Below are 23247 nucleotides of genomic sequence, written 5' to 3' on the forward strand. Positions count from 1 at the left end.
ATGCAGAAATGCCACTTCTGTTAGCGCCCTGGAAAGACTGATCGATGAATAAAATTTAGAACCTATAAAAATGATCCCAACTGATATAATTATGAATGATAAAACTATTTTAAATAAATAAACAATTATGTTTTTTGTTAAAGTTTACATTTAATTTTATGTCATAAAAATTAGCTTTAAAAAGTGAGAAGATGTTTGTTTATTTGAGATATTATTTTTTTCTAAAATAACTTTTTTTTTCTAATTAAACTTTCAACTCTATATATTCATGAATAACATTGCTTTTAGTGCACTTTGACAAGAACATGAGGTTGTATTGTTAAAAGAGAACTCTCTAAATAAGAGCCTCACACAAATATTTTGAATACATTTTAATCTACTTGTTTGTTTTGATATTTTTTCGTGTTTCCTTATTTGACCTTTTCCGCATTTGGTGCAGGTCACTGGAAGTGGTTTTAATGGTCACTCTCAAAGGTTTTCTTCGACAGAAAGTCTATAGAAAGAATTCCCAAAAGTGGTCGTGAATAGAAGTCGTCTTTCCTGGAGGTGTCACTGTAATTTGTTTAAATAAATTTTTTGGGTACTTAATATTTTGACAACATAAATAAATTCAACTATCTTTTCTATTTATTTTTTTAAATAGCAGAGACGCTAATTTGCTCCAGACAGCGGATAAATATTTTCGAGTGGTAGCTTTTTAATGTGTGATTCTTGGTTTAATAAATTCGATTTATTAAGTTTTTATCCACCACTATTTCTAAATAATTCGAAGACTTATATAATTCGCCACTTTACTATAGTTAAGTCATGTTAAACCTTTTCAAACGAAAGCAAACCTAAAAGCCATTTAAACTTGGCATTTGATGCATTCTAACTTTTACCCTTTTAAATTTAACTTTATTTTAGTCAGTCACCTATATCATCAATTCTAAAATTTGAAAAAAATATTTGTTTGTTTTATATTATCCTTATTTTATTTAAGTAATTAAAAGATTAAGTATCAAAGTTTTATGTTATGGTGTAATTTTATGTACATCAAAAATTAGACTAATATAGATTAAGTCCTAATGATTTGATTTAATTTCTATCATTTACCATGCATAATGAAAAAAATTAAAGCTTTTAATTTATTTATTTTTCAGAAAACTCTAAGCAGGAGACAGGCAAATCAATTGTCCAAAATCGCTTGACTGAGCAGCCTCAGATGGAAATTGTAACAAATATAGAAACTCCTTACAGAAGAAGTTTTAAACCAGATGATAATTCTACTTTCCTAAATAAAAGCCCCAAATCATGCATGATGCCTAAAAAGAAAATTGCAAGAGTTAAAAACAAAAAGCTTAACAAACAAAGTTTAGTTGTTCATAATGTGACTAAACAGCAGTCTATTACACTGCTTTCAAAAAATGCCAGTTTCCTTCGTCCCCCCTTTCATTTGAATAAATACAGCAAAAGCACTTGCAACACAAACAGTAAAAAAGTAAAAACATCTTCGAAATTAGTAAATTTGGTAACTGCTAAATCTAACAATTCATCATTTGAAGATAGCACTGACATCCAATCATCTTCCATTACAAAACAGAACATGAAATCATTGTCACAATTAAACCAATCCCATAAAATTGAATTTTCCACATCACTGTTGAAATCATTTAGTAAAATTGAAAAAATTTTAAATAGAAGAAGGAATGCCAAATCCAAGACTACAGTCCGTAAACCAAAATGGATGGCAAAATCAAAAAATGATAATAGCGCCATAATTGTAAATGATACATCTCTTTCTAAAAACGTTCCAGAAAAAGAATCAAAAACGCAAGCTTATTCTCAGACTTCTGCTGGTGTATCTCCAATCATGAATAAACGCGAAAATATTGAAGTTACTACAAATTCCTGCTTGGAAGAAGTTCCTGAGGATATTTCTAATGAAGAAGATGAGTTAGGTGTAAGCAATACCTCCAAGAGTTTATCTGAAAAAAAGTATTATAATTATGTTAGAAGGTGGAAGAGACCTGTAAGGAAAAATTTTGCCAAATCGGTCCCTGAAATCATTGCTAGTTGTTTTAGAAAAATAAAGTGCTCTTTACCATTTACTTGGAAACTTTTATCAAGTACGAAAGAGTTAACTGAGGCATTTAAAGATAAAACAGTTTCACCTGAAAATGAATCTATTGTATTTTATGTCTTGAAATATTTCTCACTGATTGAAAAATATAATCCTGTGCGTGATTTTAAAAAACAGCAAGATCCATCTGTATTTTTATCCCCTTTTGAGGAATGCGTTGTTAATGTTTTACGTGACTTAGAAAAGTCGGATGAGTGTTTTAAAGACTTGATACTATTGATTGTGGTTAATATTCGTCAGCTGATCCTTGCAGTGAATAACTTGAGCCTAAATGGTTCTTGTGCATTTTGCAGAATATATACATTAATTTGTAAATCTGAAGCAAATAAGCGAGAAGCGATATCTTTCTGTTGTGATATCCTTAAAGTTAACCACAGGTATTCACCAATGTTGATAGCAACTATCCTTGGTGTATGGAAAGATCTCTTGGATATTCCTTATGATGTTGCAGGTAATAATTTAAAATGTTATATTTCTTTATTATAAAAAGTTGCTCAATTAAAATTCGGACAGGCATGATAGCATCATAAATACTATAGGGAGTGTATGAATAGTGTCACCATTCAAGGTAAGAGGAGTTCACAGTAAGTTTCATATAACTGGTTTCTCGTGAGAGCATTTAAAGTGAATGTAAAGTCGCAAAGAAATGGAGGTGTCTTGAATGTAACAGTGTGTTGTAATACTATTTTTAAAGTCAGAACTAAAGTCTAACTCTGTCATGGACAAATTAGCTCACACTCGGGTAGTGCAATTAGTTAAAACATCTCTCACTCTGCTTGAGTTGGAGATTGTCCATTTGATCCTAGCAGCCCACTTAACAGCTGTTGTGCGTTTACAGCAAGGTGTACATTTAATCTATCATGGCTAAAAAAAAATCCTCTCGGTTGTGGTGTGATGATTAGGTAAAAACTGTACCAACTCCGGTGTTCGCATTGCCTGACCAAGGTCAAAATTATGTCTGGTTTCTATCATGGCAATTTGAAAAATGGGGCTTTGCTATGATTGGTGTGTTAAAGAACTGCTTAAAAGTTTTTGTTAAGCGCAGGCATAAGTATACATCAGATGTAAGGAAACAGTGGAGCAAGACTACTAAACATGAGTTTTTATTCATGATATTAGTACCTCACTCTGACTGAATAAATAAAATGTGCAGACACCTATTGCAATAAAAATTGTACTACTGTGCATTTATCTTTAGCGCAATTTTACATTCACTTAATATGCTCTTATGCGAGCTGAATTGAATAATTTGTTATAATATGCAATATTCGGTGCATTTTTTTTTTTTTTTTTACCTATCTTTAAACCTTTGATTGGTGACACTATTGTATTTCTGCAGCTACTTGTAGTGTCCACTTTTCATTAGGGTAACCCTTTTACATTTTTATATTCTAATTTCTTTGAGAAAAAATAGTTCTGATAAATGTATCTTTTTAATCTATTTTTATTATTAAATATAAGTATTGAACATTTTTTTTATTAATTCAGTTCATGCCTGTCACTGTTTGGAACACTGTGTATCTTGGCATTTGTATTTTTATACTACTTTAATCCTAAAATTTTTTCCCAGCTGTGCAATAATGTATTGTAAAACAGGCTTGTGTAGTGAAAAGTATCTATATGCAGTGAGTTTAGCAATCACCAGCTATATGGCATGACAAGCTAATTTGCTCATAAATAGGAGATTTCAATTCTGATTTAATAATATTATTTTTTTTCTCTTTATTTCCTAAATTAATAAATTGTTATCTAATTGCTGCTATACAGTGTCTCTTAAATGTAATTTTTAACTCTCAACATAATTATGCTTCTGTAACTTACAACGCTACCAATCAAATATTATTGCTATTAGAAATTTATTTTAGATATCATCCCTTGCTAAAAGTATGATATATAAGTTATTGTTATACAGTAGAGAACCGATTATCCGGAACGATCGGGATCATCGCGATTCCGGATAACTGATTTTTCCGGTTTTCTGAATTGCTACAAAATGGCGTTTTTTTTTTAATGTTTATAAAACGAAACTAAAAAAATTATTTTGAAATAGTTTTAGAAATAATAAAAAATGATAAATAATAATACACTTAAGTTTAAATAAGGAAAGAAATTATGAAATAAAAATTACATACAGGCTTATATATGTTATTAATGTTATTATTAACATTAATAACATATATAAGCTATTTGTGCTTATGTGAGATTCGTCTATAAACGGCTTTTGATCCGTCATCTAAATCAGTTCCTTCATCAACTCATACGCCGTACGCTCTAAATAACAAAATGGGGTCAAAATCTTGCAGGAAAAAACATTTTTTAATGGAAGAAAATTAATTTCCGGTTCCGAATTTCATTCCGGTTATCTGGTTTTCCGGTTTTCTGATTTCCGGATAAGAGGTTCTGCACTGTATATCAGTATTCTCTCTCCACTTTTTTAGAAGGGGGCTCAACTTGCTTGTCCTTTGATGCGCCCTCTCTGCCCTTTTCCTAAAAATAAGCTGCCATCCCTTGAAAACACTGCCTTTTTATTCATTTTTCATTTTAAAAAATTAACTGTTTAAATAATAGTTATACACTGGTAGAAATATCTGCATTTATGGGTTGAATTCTGATTATATTACAAATATTTCCAAGCTTCATAAAATAATTATCTTTCGTTCTCTAGACCTGCAATCAACATAAAGTTGGATCCTATTTACCGAGTTTCGCGATTTATTTAATTTTTCTATTTCCCCGACTGAAATTAAGGCAAAAACCGCTATTTAATGAATGTAAAACCCCGAACTAGCGAATTATTCCAGTGGTCAAAAAAATTTCTTAATTTGAGTTAGAAAAATTATGGATTGCTTTCCAAATGATTACAGTATCCATCCTTTCGGGAATATGAATGAAGTAAATTTATCGGAAACAATGAATAGCAACTCTGACACAGAAGTCAATGGTAATGAAGCAGAGAGAAATCAAGGAAATAAACAAACTTTACTCATGAAGTACTTTAAAATTTCAAATTGATCAGCGTGTAATCATTCGCTGTTTTTTAAGTTCCTGAATAAAATTAGTAAGTTTTTTATTTATTTTGTGAATTTGCTCTTTAGAGATGTGGTAAAGTAAGTCCATTTTTTTTTCATTCTATTTTGCCCACGATATTAATAATTATCCCCGGTTCAGCGAATGATCTTTTCGGTCCCTATGAATTGATTAATTGGGGTCCGACTGTATAGAGCTGGTATACATTTGTGTCTGCGTGTGTTTCTATCGTAAAATAGCATATTTCATCATACTTGTGTCATAACATTATCCCAGTTATTTAGTTTAATTATGAATTTAATATTTAATTCTGATTGCTAGATAAGATCTTATTAGTTATGATCACTAGATTACATCTTATTAGTTCTGATCTCTCGATAAAAATTTTTTGAATATGCACCTTTTTTTCCTTTCTACACACTGTGTTAATTTAAATGTGTTTAAATTATTGTTGTGGTTTTGAAACAGCATGTTTTACGTTTTTAGAGGAGGAAGCTGTATTTTATGGTTCTCTGCGTCTGAAGGCCCAACAACTGCCAACCATTAAAGGTAGTAGGTTTAGTGGATTGAAAATATCTGACTGGGAATCATCAAAATGCATATTGGAAAAATATATATCGGCTAGTGTTGTAAGACCTAGTGTGGATACTGTAGATTTTCTGGTAAAGTCCATCAAGGAAAAATGCATTGAAGGTATATTTTTATCTCCCTTAATTGAACTTTGTCTTAGAAATTTCATTTAAATTGTCTTAATCTTAAAACAATTTATTTACTATAGGAACCTATGCTAAGGAATACTTGTTTACAACTCCATTAGTTTTATTTGCTGCTTACCGTGGATGGTATTGGGCCAAAGTAAACATAATCAATAAATACCTGATTCCATACATTTGTAATTCTGTTGATTCTGTAAAGAATTCAAGAACTCTTACTTTATTTTGCAAGCTTTATGGTAAGAATTTACACATATTCATTTACTATGTAACACTGGTTTACCCAGTGATAATTTTAAACAAAAATTTTAAGCTTCTACTGTTTAATTGAATAATGATTGAAAAGTTTTCAAGTTGTCAGGTATACAACTTTACCTTGTTTAAAGTATATAATAGGAAATTACACACGTATTTATAGGAAATCACCTAAATTCTTTTTAACACAGAAATTTTTTTTAAAAAAATGTCGTATTTTTAAACTTTCATTTTTTAAGAACTAATCAACCGATTCTGTTCAAATTTCATAATTTAAGATTATATACTTCAAAATAATGTAAATATTTGTGTATCTTGCAATTAAAAAAAGTTATAACAATTATTAAATAAAAGTGATTAAAGCAATATTTATTTAATTCTTCTGACAGTTTATTTTGTACAGTAAGAAACTTCTCGAAACATTGATTGCTATCATTTTGTGTTTTAAATAATTCCACCTTTGCATCTGTTATATTTTTATTTACCTTCTATTATTCATGTAATTCAGCTAATTAAGTAAAGATGATTAAAAGCAAATTTAGGTAATAATTTCCTACTTCATTTACACTCTTGACAGTTAGATCTGGTAGTGAAGGTGGATGATTCTTACGGAACAATTGCTATCAGTATTCTGAAACATAGAATCATGTCTGCAACATTATTTGGCTTATGTCATTTGTTACTGGCTGATTCTGGATGAACAAGTTTAAGAACATTATCTAATCCAGTGCTCCCTAACCTTTTTATCTACGCGAACTGGTCAACATTTGATAAGTTTATATCAACCTGCTAAGGGGGAGGCTGTTGATTGTTTATATTTGAGTTTGTTTTTATTAAATAATTTTATTAATATAATAAATAATTGAAAATTATGCCTTGAAACTAAATGCAATTATAGTTTGTCGGTGTAAAGAACTCCTCTCGCCACAAAGACTAAAACTCGCTGCTGCTATGAAAACGAAAAGTAACGCATTTCAAGGAAGAAAGCTTCTCTCTCCCCAATTCCCTTTCTCTCATTGACCTGAGTAAAAACCTGTCTTAAATATTGACCTAACACCCCTACTTGAAATAGTTATACCTCATAACCATAGTCAACACCACGCCACTACTTCAGATAAATGGCGAGAGAAGTTTTTCCCATAGATAGAGTATGCATGTGCGGCTTTCGGCGATATCTGTTAGCTTCAGGTTAACCTCTAATCCATGGAAAATCATACAAACCCTAAATAAATATAACACAGTAAATAAAATGGAAATAATTTAATGTTCCTGTATCAGCCCAGTATCATTTAATCTACGGGCAAGTATCAATCCGGGAATTAGGGATCAGTGGTGTAATGTACTGAATTAATGAATGTTAATTAGGCATTTTGCTTTTGTATTATGTTTCATATGTTGAAAACAAAAAAGTTTTTTAAAAATAAAAATTTTTCTAGTATTATAATAGTTAAATTTTGTCATTATGTATTTTATTTTTTATTAATCATATTTTATATTTTTGTTCTTCAATTTTTTTTTTTCCTTCCTAGCTGAGATATCAGTCTTTTATCCTACAAGTGAGAAACCTGAAAAAGTTCTTAAGGAATTATTTGAAACTGGAAAAGATGACAAAGGTATATAATATATTGGTAATTTTTTATGAACTTTTTAATTCAGCCTGATATGTTTATACTGTTTGTATAATTTGTTAAAACGCACATTTAAAATTTAGTTATTCATAATTTTTATTCTCTTATTTATTATTTTTATGCTATAGTAATCCAAAAATATTATTTGACACTTTTATTCAAATTCCATTGAGTAAACATATAGGTCAGTTGTAAAAGAAAATTTCAAAAATTATTTTAATTATTTTGAAATTTTTTAAATTATTTTTTGTAAAAATATAAATTTATCGAAAAACTACGAGTGCAGAGAGCTACATTAGCTCTGATTCTATGAGAGCAATGCTGTTATTTTTTTTATTTATTTGTCTGACTAAAACTTTTATAGTGAGTAATTATTTTTGAATATTTTAGTGGCATTGTAAAACTATGTTAAATGGTTGTATAATTTTGAAGAAAAAAATAGTCAAAGCAATAACCATACATTACAAGCTGGTAAATTTTATTAATAAATTGCATAAAAAATTACAGCTTTCTAACATATTTGTGTCCATATCTCCTATGCGGAAGATCCCCGATTATCTGACAGCCTCAAAACCATGAGCATGTTGGATAATTTGGGAAACTTTTCCGAGTGTATTTTTTTAACTGTAGGAATTATTATTATTAGTGTATATTATTATAAACTATATAATTGTTATTGTTAAGGTATATTATTTATGTGTACAAATTATTAATGAAAAACTAAGGGTAAAAATTTCTAAAAATGAGTCACATTATAATATTTAAAATTAAGATCAAAAATCTTTTCATGATATTTTTACCAATATCATGAAAAAATTGTTGGTGTATTTTTGTTATTTGTTAAATCCTCTTTTTCTTGCAGCTAGGTTTCGGATTCATTGTAGTAATAATAATTTGCTAAAATCAGCTTCTTGTTTTTTAAACTACTCCATATATTTAATTAACATGTCTTCTTTTATCTGCAAGGTTATATTACTACATCATATTTGAATACATTACTGTTAGAATCATCAGATTCATATGCTGTTTTATTTATTACACTGTAAAATTTCCTCATCATTAATTTGTTCATGACATGCATCATCCTTGTTCCGTTTTAACAATTTAGAACTTAATTGTTTAGCCATTGCCCACTCCAGTCATTTTGCTGAAATTTTTCTTCTTTTTTTTTTAACTATTTCAAGCTTTAGCGAAATTGAAGATAGCGCTCTTAGCGTTTAGGACTCCTAAAATTTTTCAACTTTTGTTTACTCTCTTATAACAACAGATTTAGAATGAAAGCTTTTATATTAAACCATCTAATCTTATCAATAGCTCTTTGATCCTTGAGTAGTATCAGTGATGAAATGCAAGCACACATCGGAAAGGATATCGGATAACCGAATTGACGTATAATTAGAAATTAGATAATTGTCGTTCCACAGTATTAGGTATGTTAGGTAGTGTCTACCATGCCTAATGAGTTTTGGGGCCATATAATAATTTACTTCTGACAAAAATGTCTGACCACATGACTGATTCCCTTTGTTACTAAAAGCTGGGTGTTTGATCAGGCTGCACTTTCTCTATTTGCATACTTTTTCATGTTTCTCCTTCCGTCATTTAATCCATTTTAATGTTTCTGGCGGTTTTGAAACCATTAAATCCAGGCGTGGTTAGGGAGCCATTAAATCCAGGCTTATTACTACCACCATCTGCCCTCCTATAATTATAGTACTATGTGCTTGCATCAGTATTTTTTTTTTTTTTTTATAAAAATAAATCTCTGCTCATCATTACGAGCCCATTAATGCAGTTCTCACCCTATGTTCATATTTAAACCAAACCCATTTGTAAGAGAAATAAACTGGCCTGTATGCAGTCTTTCTACTCATTTGATTAATTTAAAAAATTTATTGCTAGTGCTATACTTGTTATTAATAATAAACTCATAATTTTTTTTATGCAGAGTGTAAGTTTTTGCAAGAGTGTGCAGCTCCTTCCCTAATTCAGTTGCTTCTTTCAAGAAACAATCCCATACCAGAAGACCTTCTAGATTGGTATAAAGAAAATGAAAGCAGTCCAGCATGTATGTTTTTGAAGTTTCATTTCAACAGAAGATCATTATCCGACAAAACTGATTTTACTGAAGAGGATATTTTGTAAAATATGCCATAATCATCACCCTTATTTCATATATGCTTTGTCAAAAGTCAAATCATAAATATATGTATATTATGACAGAAACATGAATTCAGGTAAACCCTAGTTTTTACCAAAGCTGCTTGGTAAAAGGTCCGAATTATGCTTTAATGGGATTCCATCTTGGCTTTTTACTAAGGATTTGTGGTAGAACCTAGGAATGACTAATCCGATTTGTAAATATATGTATATTATGACAGAAACATGAATTCAGGTAAACCCTAGTTTTTACCAAAGCTGCTTGGTAAAAGGTCCGAATTATGCTTTAATGGGATTCCATCTTGGCTTTTTACTAAGGATTTGTGGTAGAACCTAGGAATGACTAATCCGATTTGTAAATATATGTATATTATGACAGAAACATGAATTCAGGTAAACCCTAGTTTTTACCAAAGCTGCTTGGTAAAAGGTCCGAATTATGCTTTAATGGGATTCCATCTTGGCTTTTTACTAAGGATTTGTGGTAGAACCTAGGAATGACTAATCCGATTTGTAAATATATGTATATTATGACAGAAACATGAATTCAGGTAAACCCTAGTTTTTACCAAAGCTGCTTGGTAAAAGGTCCGAATTATGCTTTAATGGGATTCCATTTTGGCTTTTTACTAAGGATTTGTTGTAGAACCTAGGAATGACTAATCCGATTTGTAAATATATGTATATTATGACAAAAACGTGAATTCAGGTAAACCCTAGTTTTTACCAAAGCTGCTTGGTAAAAGGTCCAAAGTATGCTTTAATTATATTCCATCTTTGCTTTTTACTAAGGATTTGTGGTAGAACCTAGGAATGACTAATCCCATTTGTAAATACTCCATTTTACCAGTAAAACATAAAATTTACCAGACCTTGGACTTTCACTGTAACATATAACCCTTCCTCATTATGCATCTTTCCATATTTTTACTTATTTTAGCTATTTTTTCTTATTTAGCCTTTTGTAAATCCTCTGTTTTAGCAGTAAAACCTAGAAATTACCAGACCTTGGACTTTTACTATAAGATATACATAGCTGCCAACCCTTCTTCATTTTGCAGGTGCTTTCCATTTTTTTTTAGCTATTTTTTCCGCTTTTACTCGCAGAAAATAACATTTTCCGCATTTTAACCCACCTACCTGGTTGCTTGTATTTTCTTTTATTCAGATTGCTTGTACTTTATTTTATTCGTTGATCCTTTTGTAACAGCCTTAGGGAGCTCCCTTGATAGCAATTTTATTTTTCCTTTGCTTAATTTATTTAACCCCTAATGTGTATGTTTTTTTTAATAAAGTTTTGATAAAGATTCTAACTATATATATTTGGTCCGTCAATACCGATCTTCATGTATATTCGTGTTGTATATTTTGTAAATAATGTATCTTGTTATGTTTTAAATACTAATTTTAGTGTTTATTGTATTTATAGACAATAATAAAATTTATTCCTACGAACTTTTCACTTGATTGAACTTATAAATATATATAGTTCATTAATTGTAAAATTTCAAAAAGTTTTGTTATTTAAGTTTTAGTTGGGGAAGCATTTTACGTTAATACATAGCTGTATTTTTTTTTTTTTATATATATATATAAAATAAGGATGCCCAGCATTAACTTAGAATTGGGTTGTGGCAAAAGAAATTCAGTTATATGAGCAGGGATGAGATTTTTCCTCTTTTTTCACTTTTGTCTCTCGAATTTCAGCCTTTTTATCAAAAACTCAGATTCTCTAAAAATTTCATTTTTTAAAAGAATATTCCGCTTTTTCAGAAAATTTAGCCATTGAAATAAAATAATTATATTTATTTCCGATTTTCAAAGGTAAACAGAAAATTCAAACTACATACCCTTCCGCATTTTTACTTATTTTAGCTATTTTCTCCGCTTTTACATGCAGAAAATAAGATTTTCCGCATTTTTACTCGCCAGCCAGATAACTCGTATTTTCGCAATTCAGACGTCGCTTCTTCAAACAAGCCTTTTAGAAGCCCCAATCTGCTAATATCTCGATTCTTATTCATGTGATTTTAATATCAAGGATAGCTTTTCGTATTTACATGATTTAAAAGTTGCATGTTGCGATTCTTATTCACTCGATTTGAATATCGTACATTGCGATTCTTATTTACGAGATTTAAAAATCCGATATCGTGATTTATATTTACGCCTTTTTAAAAACCTATGTAGCGATTCGTATTTACGTGATTTTAAAATCCAAAGATTCGCTCACACGATTATAATATCAAACATTGATTTTCGTATTTATACGTGATTTAAAAATAAGGCATTTTGATTCGCATTAACACGATCTAAAAATTGTGCATCATAATTCTTTTTTATGCAATCTAAAAATTGCTCATCGGGATTCGTTTTACGCGATCTAAAAATAATAAATCTGATTTGTATTTACGCAATTTAAAAATTCTATATTGCAGTATGTATTTTCTCATTTTCAAAATCATATATCTAGTTTCATATTCACGTGATTTCAAAATTCTTAATCGGGATTCATATTCACGCGATTTTAAAATCCAGGATCGTAATTTGTATTCACGCAATTTTAAGATCAACTATTGCAATTCTTGTTAGAAGTAAAAAAAATTTTCTGGAATTAGTTACTATAAAGGTGACTGTTTTTCTATCGACGATTATTAGTATATATAGGCGTTACAACATCAGCGAAACTGGAAAATAATATATTCAAAACTTACATGCTGTGCTTGCAAGAAAGAAAAAGTAGGACAAGATGTTTGAAGATGGGCTGACGACTAAATATAGCAAACAAAAGCAATCACTTAAAAAGTGATTCAAGTTTTTTTTTTTTTTTTGGAAAAAGACTTAATTAACTCATCATCAAAATTTAAAAAATAACATTGCTGTTATTTATGCTATAAAAGACAAAATTCTTATCAAATGAAAAATAATTATCTGAACAGTTGCTGATTATCATGTAATTTTTGTGAAGGAGTTACTATATATTTCTACTTCACAGTTATTGATATATTTCACAGAACTCTAGTTAGATTAGATTATAATATGAACATAGTGATTCCTATTGTAAAAGTTTATTTTCTTTTCAAAATAATTTAAAAAGTTATATTACTGATATATTTGCTATAAATCACGTAACAGTATTTATTAAAAGAAATGCAATATTAATGTATGCTCTCAGAAGTTTTAATTTGCTAAGCCAAGTAGTTTTTTCCATAATAATTGTCTCTTATGTGAACTGAAGAAAAGTATAATTTCTAGCTTTATTTTTCAATTGGAAATTTTTCTTTTTACTAAATGTTAAGTATCGATATAATAATTTATATAATTATAAGTTAGTACGTAATTTTATGTCAACACATTGTTATTTATTACCTTAAACTGTCTGGAATTTATTATTAAATGATTGCGTGTACGTAAAATTTACTCACGTGGAAATTCAGCTTTTTTGTCTTTTGGCCAATCTCATCCCTGTATGAGGGAAACAATGAATTATGTTTTCCTATTAATTTATATGAACAGTGTCTGTTTGTCTCGAAAATTAGAAATGAAATACAGCAAATTATAAATACTATTTGCCATGTATCTAAATAATGTTTTGGAGGTGAAAAAAATATATAGTTTTGCACTTTTTGTCTTTACATATAACTAAAGAATTTGACTTTAGCAATATTAAATTATAAGTTTTTAACTTTTTCCCGAAAAACAGTTAAATTTTTCACATTTAATTAACCTGCATCTTTAAAGCTTAAACAAATTTTTGAACTGCATGTTTTGGTTAAGAAATAATGATTTTAATCTTTTGATGCCTGAATTGTTTCATTAGAATTTTAAAAATGTAATGCAATATTTTTTTTCTTTCAAATTTAAAAAAAAATGACATTGAAGTTTTCAACTCAAGTTTTAAAGGCTTCTAAATATTCATAAATATTAGCATAACAGCATCTTAACCCTTATTCATAAATATTAGCATAGGCATCTTAACCCAGTGCATCTGCTTATCTTTAAATTGAAATGACTGGTTTCCTTAAAGGTAATAAGGGGTAGCACAATTGCTTCCTTCTAGTGAAGATATAAATGTCGAGTATCATTTTTAAGAAGTATTTCAAAGTATTTATTAAGGTTTAAAAAATGGCAAGTACATTTTTTTTTCATCCAGTTCCTCTAACAATAATGAAATGGTTTTAATCTAACTCTTTTGAAGAAAAAAGTTTGTTTTTTTATAGAAAAATTTCATAATTGTCTCATCAGTTTCATGTTTCGATTACATGTTATTTAATATATACATTTTACCATAAATAATGGAAATCAAGAGAATGTAGACTTTCACCGGTGAATGTCAACAATCATAGTCGCTTTAGTGAATGTCCGAATTGCTGACCGATTGCCTCTCCCATGACTGTTGCCTTGCCTAGACCTATTATAAACCTGTGTACAATGAAGTATCATAGTACCTATATGCTGAACGACCTCTAGGCGAAATGAGTTCCACTCTGTCACCTTTCCTCCAATCGTTTTTCGAAGGAGATATCAACAACAAAAGTGCACAAGCTGCAGATATCAATATCAGTGCAATCAATAGAATAGCGGCAACTGCTTTTCTACTCTTTAAATTTTCAATCGATGGTAATGCTGTCGAAAAACTATCGGATACATTCTGGAAACTATCAGATGCATTTGAAAAGCTATCAGATGCAGTCACATTTGAGAGTAAATATACAATAGATGTTGTTTGGGAGCCTATCTTGATATCGACATCTATATTGATATCGATAGATGTTACATTGCAAGGAGTTTCGCTGGTGGTGTCGTTAGGATGGTTATAGTCTTGGGAAATATCGTTTTTAGACTTTTTTGGAGTTTCTGTGCTGGAGTCTATTGAAACTTGAGAAGAAGTTGAGGAATTGTTGGTAATTTCATCCTTTTTTACCAGAGATGTTTCCGTTGGAGAATATGCAGGGGAACTAGATTTACTGGGTTTATTTTGTGGTTGCGTGAAATATTTCTGCCATTCTTTTGTTGTTGCTAAACTAGTATCATTGTCTCCTATAGTCTTATGTGTCTCCAAAGATGACGATACAAATGGCGTATCAGTTAATGACTTTTTTGTTGAAGATTCTGCTGATTGTAGAAGCTTCAGATGCACCTTTTTCTTTTTTAAAGATGGCTTTGTACTGCTGAGTTTTGTCAAACTTGCGGCGATAGTTCGCTTTTTAGTAATTTTTGCTGTTGTCGATTTAAGTTGTACTTGTTCTGATAGGAATTTTTTAGCATTGTCTATAGTTGTTGATGCAGGGGTCGATATTTTTATTGCATTGACATTTTTCTTAGTTTTATCAGGTTTAGGTTTCATAGATGTTGCTGACTTTTGAGTAGTGTCCTCAAATGTAGATTCTGTGGTTGTCTGCACTGTTGTGAATTCTTGAGTAGAGTCTTCAAGTGTAGTTGACTGTTCTGTTGTGGATTCTTGAGTAGTGTCCTCAAGCGTAGTGTCTGTGGTTGTCTGCTCTGTTTCTGATTCTTGAGTAGTATCCTCAATTGTGGTTTCTGTAGTTGACTGCTTTGTTGTAGATTCTTGAATGGTGTCATCTAAGGTAGATTTTGTCTTGGAGGTAATGTTTAGTTCAGCTATTGATCTTTTGATTAATTGTTTTGAGCCTGAGTCAATATTTATATCTCTAGAACTTGGTGGAATGATTTTCTTTGTTGTTGATTTGCTAGTTATTTTCAAAGTTGATTGCGCTGTTGGCAGGATTTTTGAATTTTGTATTTTTCGCGTTATTTTCAAGCTTGTATCTTCTTCTTTTAGAGTTAAATTATTTTCTGGGTTTGAAATACTCCTTTTGTTAATTTTAACTTCCTTTGCAGAACGAGTTTCTGCATCAAAATATGAGGTTTTTAAATAAGCTTTAACAAAGTTCTGAAACGAAGAAGAACTGAAAGTTTGATAATTTCCTTCACCTGCCATAAATCCTAAAAATAAAAAAAATAACATAAACTTTTGTGATTTCTACCTGAAAAAAAAACATTTTATTAAAGTAAGTAAGTTTTTAACTGTTAATACTGATTAAAGTGACTTCATTCGCTTCAAAAATAAATAAATACGAAAAGACAGTCGACATGTTTCAAGCGCTCAGAAATAGGCGCCCATTTACGCCAGACGTAAATGGGAAGAAACAAAAGTGTTTTGAAATATAAAACGGGAAAGAGCACTCTCCTTCCAATGAGGTGATCTAGAGCAGTGGTGGCTCAGGGGATAAAGCGCTCCTCCCTCAATGAGGTGACCCGGGTTCGATCCCGACGATAGCTGGTCGATTCGAATTCCGCACCCGACGTAAAATAACCTCAGTGGTTGACGGATCATGGGTTAGAGTCCTTTGGCCGTTAGGCTAACCGTGGGAGGTTTTCCTCTTCGTGTAACGCAAATGCGGGTTAATTCCATCAAAAAGTCCTCCACGAAGGCAAATTTCTCCCAATACTTGATTCCGGAGTTCCCTTGTTTTCTGGATTGGGTTCAAAATTAAAAAATACAAGACTATGGAGTTGAAAATTAGTAGATGTAAACCCTAAATTGGGTCGACTGTTCAACGACGGTGATTAAATAAAATGAGGTGATCTGGGTTCGAATTCCAGCCATAGCTGAGAGTTACGAATTCTGAATTTGAAGTGCATCTCACTTCAACATTAAATTTATTTCCACTGGATCCCATCCCATGTGGATCTGTTTAATAACAAGAAGACAAACTGTCTAGCAAAGGAGGATTGCAGCCTGCAAACTTTTGCATCTGATGAACTTCCCTTCCTAGAACTTTTTTCTCAGATGAAAAACTTAGATAGGAGGATTTGGCCGGTGCCTCCCAATCATGATTGGTATAGGGCTAGTAAACCGGGACAGTCGTTGATACTTCCTTCCGACAGAAAACCAATACCTGCCTTTCACACCTTGCCAGTGAACAGCTAAAATGTCTTACTTTTTCTCAGGGTATAAAATCCTACCCTCTTTTCCCAAAATGCCACCAACATCAGGCTTCAGCTGATCATATTTTAAGCTGCTTGGAACTTCGTCGGAAAGAAATATACACTTCTCCTCTCCTTGTTTCTGACTTTTTACTTGTCAACGGAATTATGGATCTAGTCTGACGCCGTCAGACCTTTGGAGATAAGTAACAACACAAATTCTGAACCTGAGTCGCAACGACCACAGTACTGGTATAAAATATCTTCAGTGGTAGTCGGATCATGGGTTAAAGTCTCCCTTATCATCAGGTAAACCGTGGGAGGTTTTCCACTGTTGCATGTGCGATTTAGTTCCAAGAAAAGTCCTCCGCGATTTCCAATATGAATCCAAAATCCTTGCGGAATTTTGTTTTTAATGTAAATTTTTCTTCTTTTTGTTTTCTACTTACAACTGTAAGTCTCATGCTATACTTTGTGGTGCATGAGGAGTTTTAAGTCGTTTAAATAAAAATAATAAAAAAATATGAATTATTATAACAATATGAGGCTATTGTTTTGTATCATTGGCGAATAAAATTACTACTCATTTATTATATATATTACTGAACATGAAATCGATAAGTATATTATAACAGGAATTATCCGAGAAAATCAGCTACAGGAAATAGTGAAAAAACCAAAGATCTTAAAATTTCACGAAAGAAAATAACCACAAAAGGAATAAGTACAAAAGTGGAAGCATTGACAGACATAGCTGCGTCATCAGGATAGGCATTGCCACGTTGTCAGTGCGGGAGCAGTTTCTGCAGTTGGCTGTAAAATACCGCGAAACACTGACAACATGGTTATGTCCCCCTAATGACGCTACTATTGTTAATGCTTCTACTTGTCCACATCAATTTCCAATTTTGTAACTATTTTTTCTTTCGTGAAATTTTATAAGCTGTTTGATTTTTTTTTCTTCATGATTTTCTGTTGCCGTTTTTTTCGGATTATTCCTGTTATAATATATTTATCAGTTTCATGTAAGGTAAAAATATATTTTGATTTATATTTTATTCAAATATTCTTCCAGACGTAACATTAGCAGCTTGGCGCTGTAGTAGCACTAAACATAATAAAGGGACAAAAAATAATAAAAGAAAAGAGATTAACGATGAAAATTAAGAAAAAATAATAAATTTTAGTTACTGCGCATATGGCTACAAGTACAAAGAACCCATAAAATAAGTTGAAAATACAAAAAACAAGGAAGAAAATATAATTTTAAGGATATTAAAAAAAATTTTAACGCGTTTTAAAAAGCCGGAATACAAAATAAAAAAAAATACATAATATATACACATTACAATTTACATATCAAAATGTGCTTAGAAAAAATGATACAATTTTATAAACAAAATTATCGTGTTTTAATTTTTTGTTAATATCTTTGAAATCTGTACACATTATAAAAAAAAGGAACGATTTTGAATGAGAAGCAAGTTCAGGCATTGGTGAGCAGAGACTTAGAGGTTGGGCAGCTCGGACGAGCAAGGCACATCGACCAGAGGTCTATTGTACCCAAACCCTAAATCATGATTAGCATGAACGCCCTACAGCTGAAATAAAATTCAGCAGACACCTTACAGGAACAACTTGCAGTTCCCAGGCATTGACGCAATGCTGCCCTAAATGCTCAAATCTTTGAGCAGAATAGACCTCACAATCACAGAGAGTCTCCTGAGGATGCAGTGTCCAGTAAGAAGACCAATGATCTTCCTTAAACTGTTTCTATTAAGCTTTAAAAGCTCTTTTTGACGTACACTAGGACAGTCACGATTTAGCTTGTCTCTGACCGTCAGCAGCGGGCCACAGCCCGTGCCGCTTCATCAGCAAGCTCATTTCCATTTCCACCGATACCCATATGTCCAGGTACCCAATGCAGGGATATCCTGTTATGAGTGGATAAGTCACAGAGGACCGAGAGCCTCGTATACTAACTAAAGATGTTTTAGTTCAATATTTCATTTAGTTTATTTTTCAGTCGTGATTAATAAATGATTTTTTAGACGTACAATTTTTAGTCTTACATCTGATGATCATCAATACGTTTGTGTGTGTGTTTGTGTGTTGTTAATTTGCGTCGCACTAGAGCTGCACAATGGGCTATTGGCGACGGTCTGGGAAACATCCTGGAGGATGATCCAAAGACATGCCATCACAATTTTGATCCTCTGCGGAGGGGATGGCACCCCCGCTTCGGTAGCCCGACGACCTGCGCGCGAAATCGAGCACTTTACGGTAGCACAGTTTAGCGAGGACCAATATCGCACACCCTCGGTCCCTACGCAGACTGATCCAAGTGGTCACCCACCCGCACACTGACCGTAGCCAGTGATGCTTGACTTCGGTAATCTGCTGGGAACCGTGTCTTAACGATCAGTCCACTGCGGGACCAATACGTTTTACATTGTTTAAATTTCGAATTTGTTATAAATCAATTGAATTGTTAAGTCGCATCCCAGATTTCGATTCGATTTATAAAGAATTACGCAATTAGTTACAATGACTGGTAGCAAGCAGGAGGACCTTAAATAGGTAACTCAAAATTTAAAAGTATACAAATCTAGTGTATTAAACAAAATCAAGTTGAGAAACTATCGTAAATCGACTGTGTAATCAATTTCCAGTGATGGTGAGCGATATCAAGGTGGGCGAGGAGCACCAAGTTTAATATATGAATAAATCCGTACTTTAAATTAAGTACTTTAAAAACAAAAGTTAATTATTTCAACTTACATTTTTTTTTAAAACTAGTGGGCTGCGCCCCCTGCTCGCTGACGCTCGCCAACCCCGGAAAATTGCTACGCAATCTTATATGGTTTGCTTCGCAAACCAAGCTCGCTTCGCTCGCTTCTAACTTAGATACATTGCAAATTCACAAAATTCTAAAAATTCAAAACAATCATTTAAAACCATATAACAACTTTTTTTTTAAAAAAAAATTACAGCTTTTTAGTAAATACTAAGTCATTAAAATAAATTTGAATTCAAATAAATGACATGTAATTCGTTAAACCTATTAGAAATGTGCTATAGTATAAAATTTCTAAAACTGATATCTCTTTAAAAAGGTTAAAATTTTGGCTACAATTAAGTCTATTAAAAATTGAAATAAGTGAATTGCAATGGAAAAACCTGCATAAACAAAACATTGAATTTCGGAAGAAATCACATTTGGTGAGAATGCTCTCTCTTGTCAAAAAATACAAAATAAACTGACCTCAAATAAAACTCAAAGGACTTCGAATCAAATAATTAAGGAAACTACTATCACGTTTAATACAAAAGGAAGATTTATTAACTAAACAATAAAATTACAGCATCGCAGTTCCAAAAAAATAATATCACACTCACTCAAAAAAAAAAGAAAAATTTACATTCTAAATAGTCACCATAGCAACCACAAAACTCTTCTCGTTACCATCTATAAACTGATATATAATAAATAAATTATTTAACACAAAATACGATGCGCATAAGCACATAATATTTTACACTCTGGTTATTTCAGTTTCCGTTTTTAAAAGTGCTATATGTTGAGCCACCTCACCATGTGACATTCTTAGTCGCAATGATTGGTCAATTTTCAAGCGTTGCCATTCGGGGAGTTGTAATGAGGCTTTTTTTTTATCGCCGTGTAAGAGAAATATATATAGAGATTATATTATTGACTATAAAACAAAATTATAATATTAGTGATATTTTCTTTATTTATTCATTGTTATATATTGGTAATTCATATATTGGTAATTGGTATTAACATATTGTAAAATAAATTTTTATGATATAATTTTAAAATTAAAAAAAAAAATAGTACTTTTGAATATACGCAAAATTAATTAATGACGAAAGCTCTGAAAAGGAAATATAAAAAGAAAGCGTGGCGAGTTCAGATCTCGGAGCAATTAGGTAAACAATAACGAGCAGGAAGCAGATGCTCCTAGTTTAAGAAAAATACGTAAAAGTTCCGGTTGTTATCAAGTGCTGTTCCTCAAATTTAATGAAGTAGAGCCGTGGTGGCTCAGGAGATAGAGCACTCGCCTCCAAATGAGATATGCGGGGTTCGAATCCCAGAGATGGCTGGTCGATATGAATTCCGCTCCCGGCTCGCATCGACCACAATGCTGATGTAAAATATACTCAGTAGTAGAGACTTCATATAGTTAGAGTCCCCGTCAGGGTGCGAGGTTTTCGTGGTTTTTCTTTCCATGTAATGCAAATGCGGGTTAGCCCCATCAAAAAGTCCTTCGCAAAGGCAAATTATTCTCAATACTTCATCCTGGAGTTCCCTTGTCTTCTGGGATTGGGTTCAAAATTATAAGGTTAGGGAGTGGAACACTGGTAGTCACAAACATAAAATTGGATCGGCTGTTCAACGACGGTTATATATTGAAGTTAAGTCTTCATTTCTTTTATAGTGCTGCCGATTTAATAATACTCTACCATCAAAAGTTTGTTTTCAACACAAAAAGCATCGAGAAGTTGGGAATAAATAATCTAAACTAAAATCCAAGATGGTGTGAAAAAATATCCTAAATTTCTCAACTAAATTTTTAATGTTTTTCATTCCGTAAGTAAATATTTAAACTTAACACTGCCGGCTGAGGGAATTACACCCAATTAAAGAATTAAGTATAAGCTAGCCACCGCGCCATTTTTTTACAGCTAAAAGTGCGATCTCCCCGATCGGTCGGCAAAGTATTAACATAAAAATTAATGTTTAGATTTTGAATTTCATTTTGTAGTATTACTTACCGAGCATAACAAGCCATATCCACAAAAATGACATACTCTGCTTGCTTGAAAACACTAGTCCCTTCACCGTCTGTTCGAAATAGAGACCATGGGATAAAATGTAGTATGTTGTTATTCCGGATGCTTAATGGTAATAGAAGCGAATTTGAGAACTCATTGTTTGTGTTCCAAGCAATGTCAGGAAATCTGTTTTTAAGTAAAAAATAAATAATTGTGAAAGTGGATAAAGTAGATCCCATGTTTAGAAAATTCCGTTACTTTACCCAAATAAGAGGGATTGTTTTTCAAGGTAGATCATCATATATCACACCAGTCGTGTTTTTCTTTTCTTTTTCTTATTATTATTATACCCGGTCATCGTACTGAGTAAAGAAAAAAAACGTAAATAACTAATGGAGTAATAAAAAATAACTATTTACGAATGTAAATAACCATTAAAAACTGCAAAATTATGGAGAAATGATAATTTTGCTAACATTTTCAAAGAAGGGCCGCAGCGAGCGATAAATTTTTTTGACAGAGTGGGGTAAAAGGCAAAATAACACGACTTGAAACCCAGCTCATGGTATTTTAAGAAACCTCTGAGATTTATAAGTTTTTCAAATTTTGCATTTGATTAGTGTTCTCTTACAACTCATTTTTGAACGATACATTTTTATGGATAAGAAAAAATATCTGGTTTGAAACTCCTGAGTTTTTTCATTGTAATAATTTAAAAACTTCGAGCATTTCTGTGTAAAAGTAATGCATCGATAAATAAACAGTAAACTATGTAAAAAAAAATTATATTTTTGATTAAAAAAAAATACTTTGTATTCTCAATAAATGAAAAATCAATGTGCTTAGTAGCAGGGTTTGTTGATTTAAATCAGCTTGATTTAAATCACGATTTAAATCATGATTTAAACCAAATGATTTTTTTTTAAAAATCATTGATTTAAATCAACTGATTTTTTTATATATATATATTGATTTTAAAAGTTAAAAAGCAGTCTTTTAAATAATTGATACTTTTATTATTTCTTTTCTTCGTTTTAAAATTTATTTTAAATAAATTGCTGCATTAATTAATTTCAGTTAACGAAATTACTTTCTTTCTTGGTGTTTCCCACACATTTGAAATTACATTTTTTAAAATCTTTTTTGATTCTTGAGATTGAAAGTACAGATTAAAGTAAGCATTTAGTGCTGTCTTAATATAAACTTGCATAGCTGTAGAAAGTAATTAAATGAGCACTACATGAAAAAAGTACACGAATTTTTTTTTAAAAAAAATGCAAATAATGTTAATTAAAATTCTACCTTTTGATTGAAAAATTAAAATCTGCATTATATTTTATTGGTGAATGTAAATTTCTAAAGCTTGAGGTTATAGTAAAAAGAAATTATCCTAATATGCAAAAAATAGAAGAAAAAAGGCTGATGAATTCAGATATTTTTTTCCTGATATGGTGTCATTCTTCTCTTTCTAACTCTTTCAAACTCTATTTGAAGCATTAGGGTTATTAACTGGTATTTTTTTTCTCATGATATGTTTACAGTATCTTTTACATCATCAAATTTTCTATAAAGAAATTTTGTGGAAAAAATA

General features: G+C 31.1%; 2 protein-coding genes across 5 annotated transcripts in view; one reads left to right on the plus strand and one right to left on the minus strand.

Moving 5' to 3' along the window:
* Nucleotides 1–11360, plus strand: part of LOC107439209 (uncharacterized) — a 29112-nt gene extending 17752 nt beyond the window's left edge. For all 4 annotated transcript variants that reach the window (XM_043051815.3, XM_087149845.1, XM_087149847.1 and 1 more), the window contains 5 exons: nucleotides 1143–2573; nucleotides 5636–5842; nucleotides 5928–6101; nucleotides 7647–7730; nucleotides 9694–11360. In XM_043051815.3, the coding sequence (XP_042907749.1) occupies nucleotides 1143–2573; nucleotides 5636–5842; nucleotides 5928–6101; nucleotides 7647–7730; nucleotides 9694–9890 (2093 nt within the window). In that variant the 3' untranslated portion in view covers nucleotides 9891–11360. The remainder of the gene's footprint in view (nucleotides 1–1142; nucleotides 2574–5635; nucleotides 5843–5927; nucleotides 6102–7646; nucleotides 7731–9693) is intronic.
* A 2629-nt stretch (nucleotides 11361–13989) lies between these two features.
* Nucleotides 13990–21797, minus strand: LOC107439198 (uncharacterized). The gene is made up of 2 exons (XM_016051705.3): nucleotides 21657–21797; nucleotides 13990–15872 (listed from the first exon to the last, which is right to left on the minus strand). Exons 1-2 carry the CDS (start codon nucleotides 21688–21690, stop codon nucleotides 14320–14322), a joined length of 1587 nt encoding a protein of 528 aa, XP_015907191.1. The 5' UTR covers nucleotides 21691–21797; the 3' UTR covers nucleotides 13990–14319.
* Between the last annotated feature and the right edge of the window lie 1450 nt (nucleotides 21798–23247).

This window comes from Parasteatoda tepidariorum, chromosome 8, assembly GCF_982258835.1.
Source record: "Parasteatoda tepidariorum strain Cologne lab strain chromosome 8, Ptep-v5.0, whole genome shotgun sequence".
Classification (NCBI taxonomy): Eukaryota; Metazoa; Arthropoda; class Arachnida; order Araneae; family Theridiidae; genus Parasteatoda; species Parasteatoda tepidariorum.

Bases quoted from the DNA above. Each gene is read 5' to 3' on its own strand.
- LOC107439198 (XM_016051705.3), bottom strand. From the start codon at position 21,690: ATGTCATTTTTGTGGATATGGCTTGTTATGCTCG. The intron at 15,873-21,656 runs GTAAGTAATACT...TTTTATTTTTAG, and splicing joins GATATGGCTTGTTATGCTCG to GATTTATGGCAGGTGAAGGA.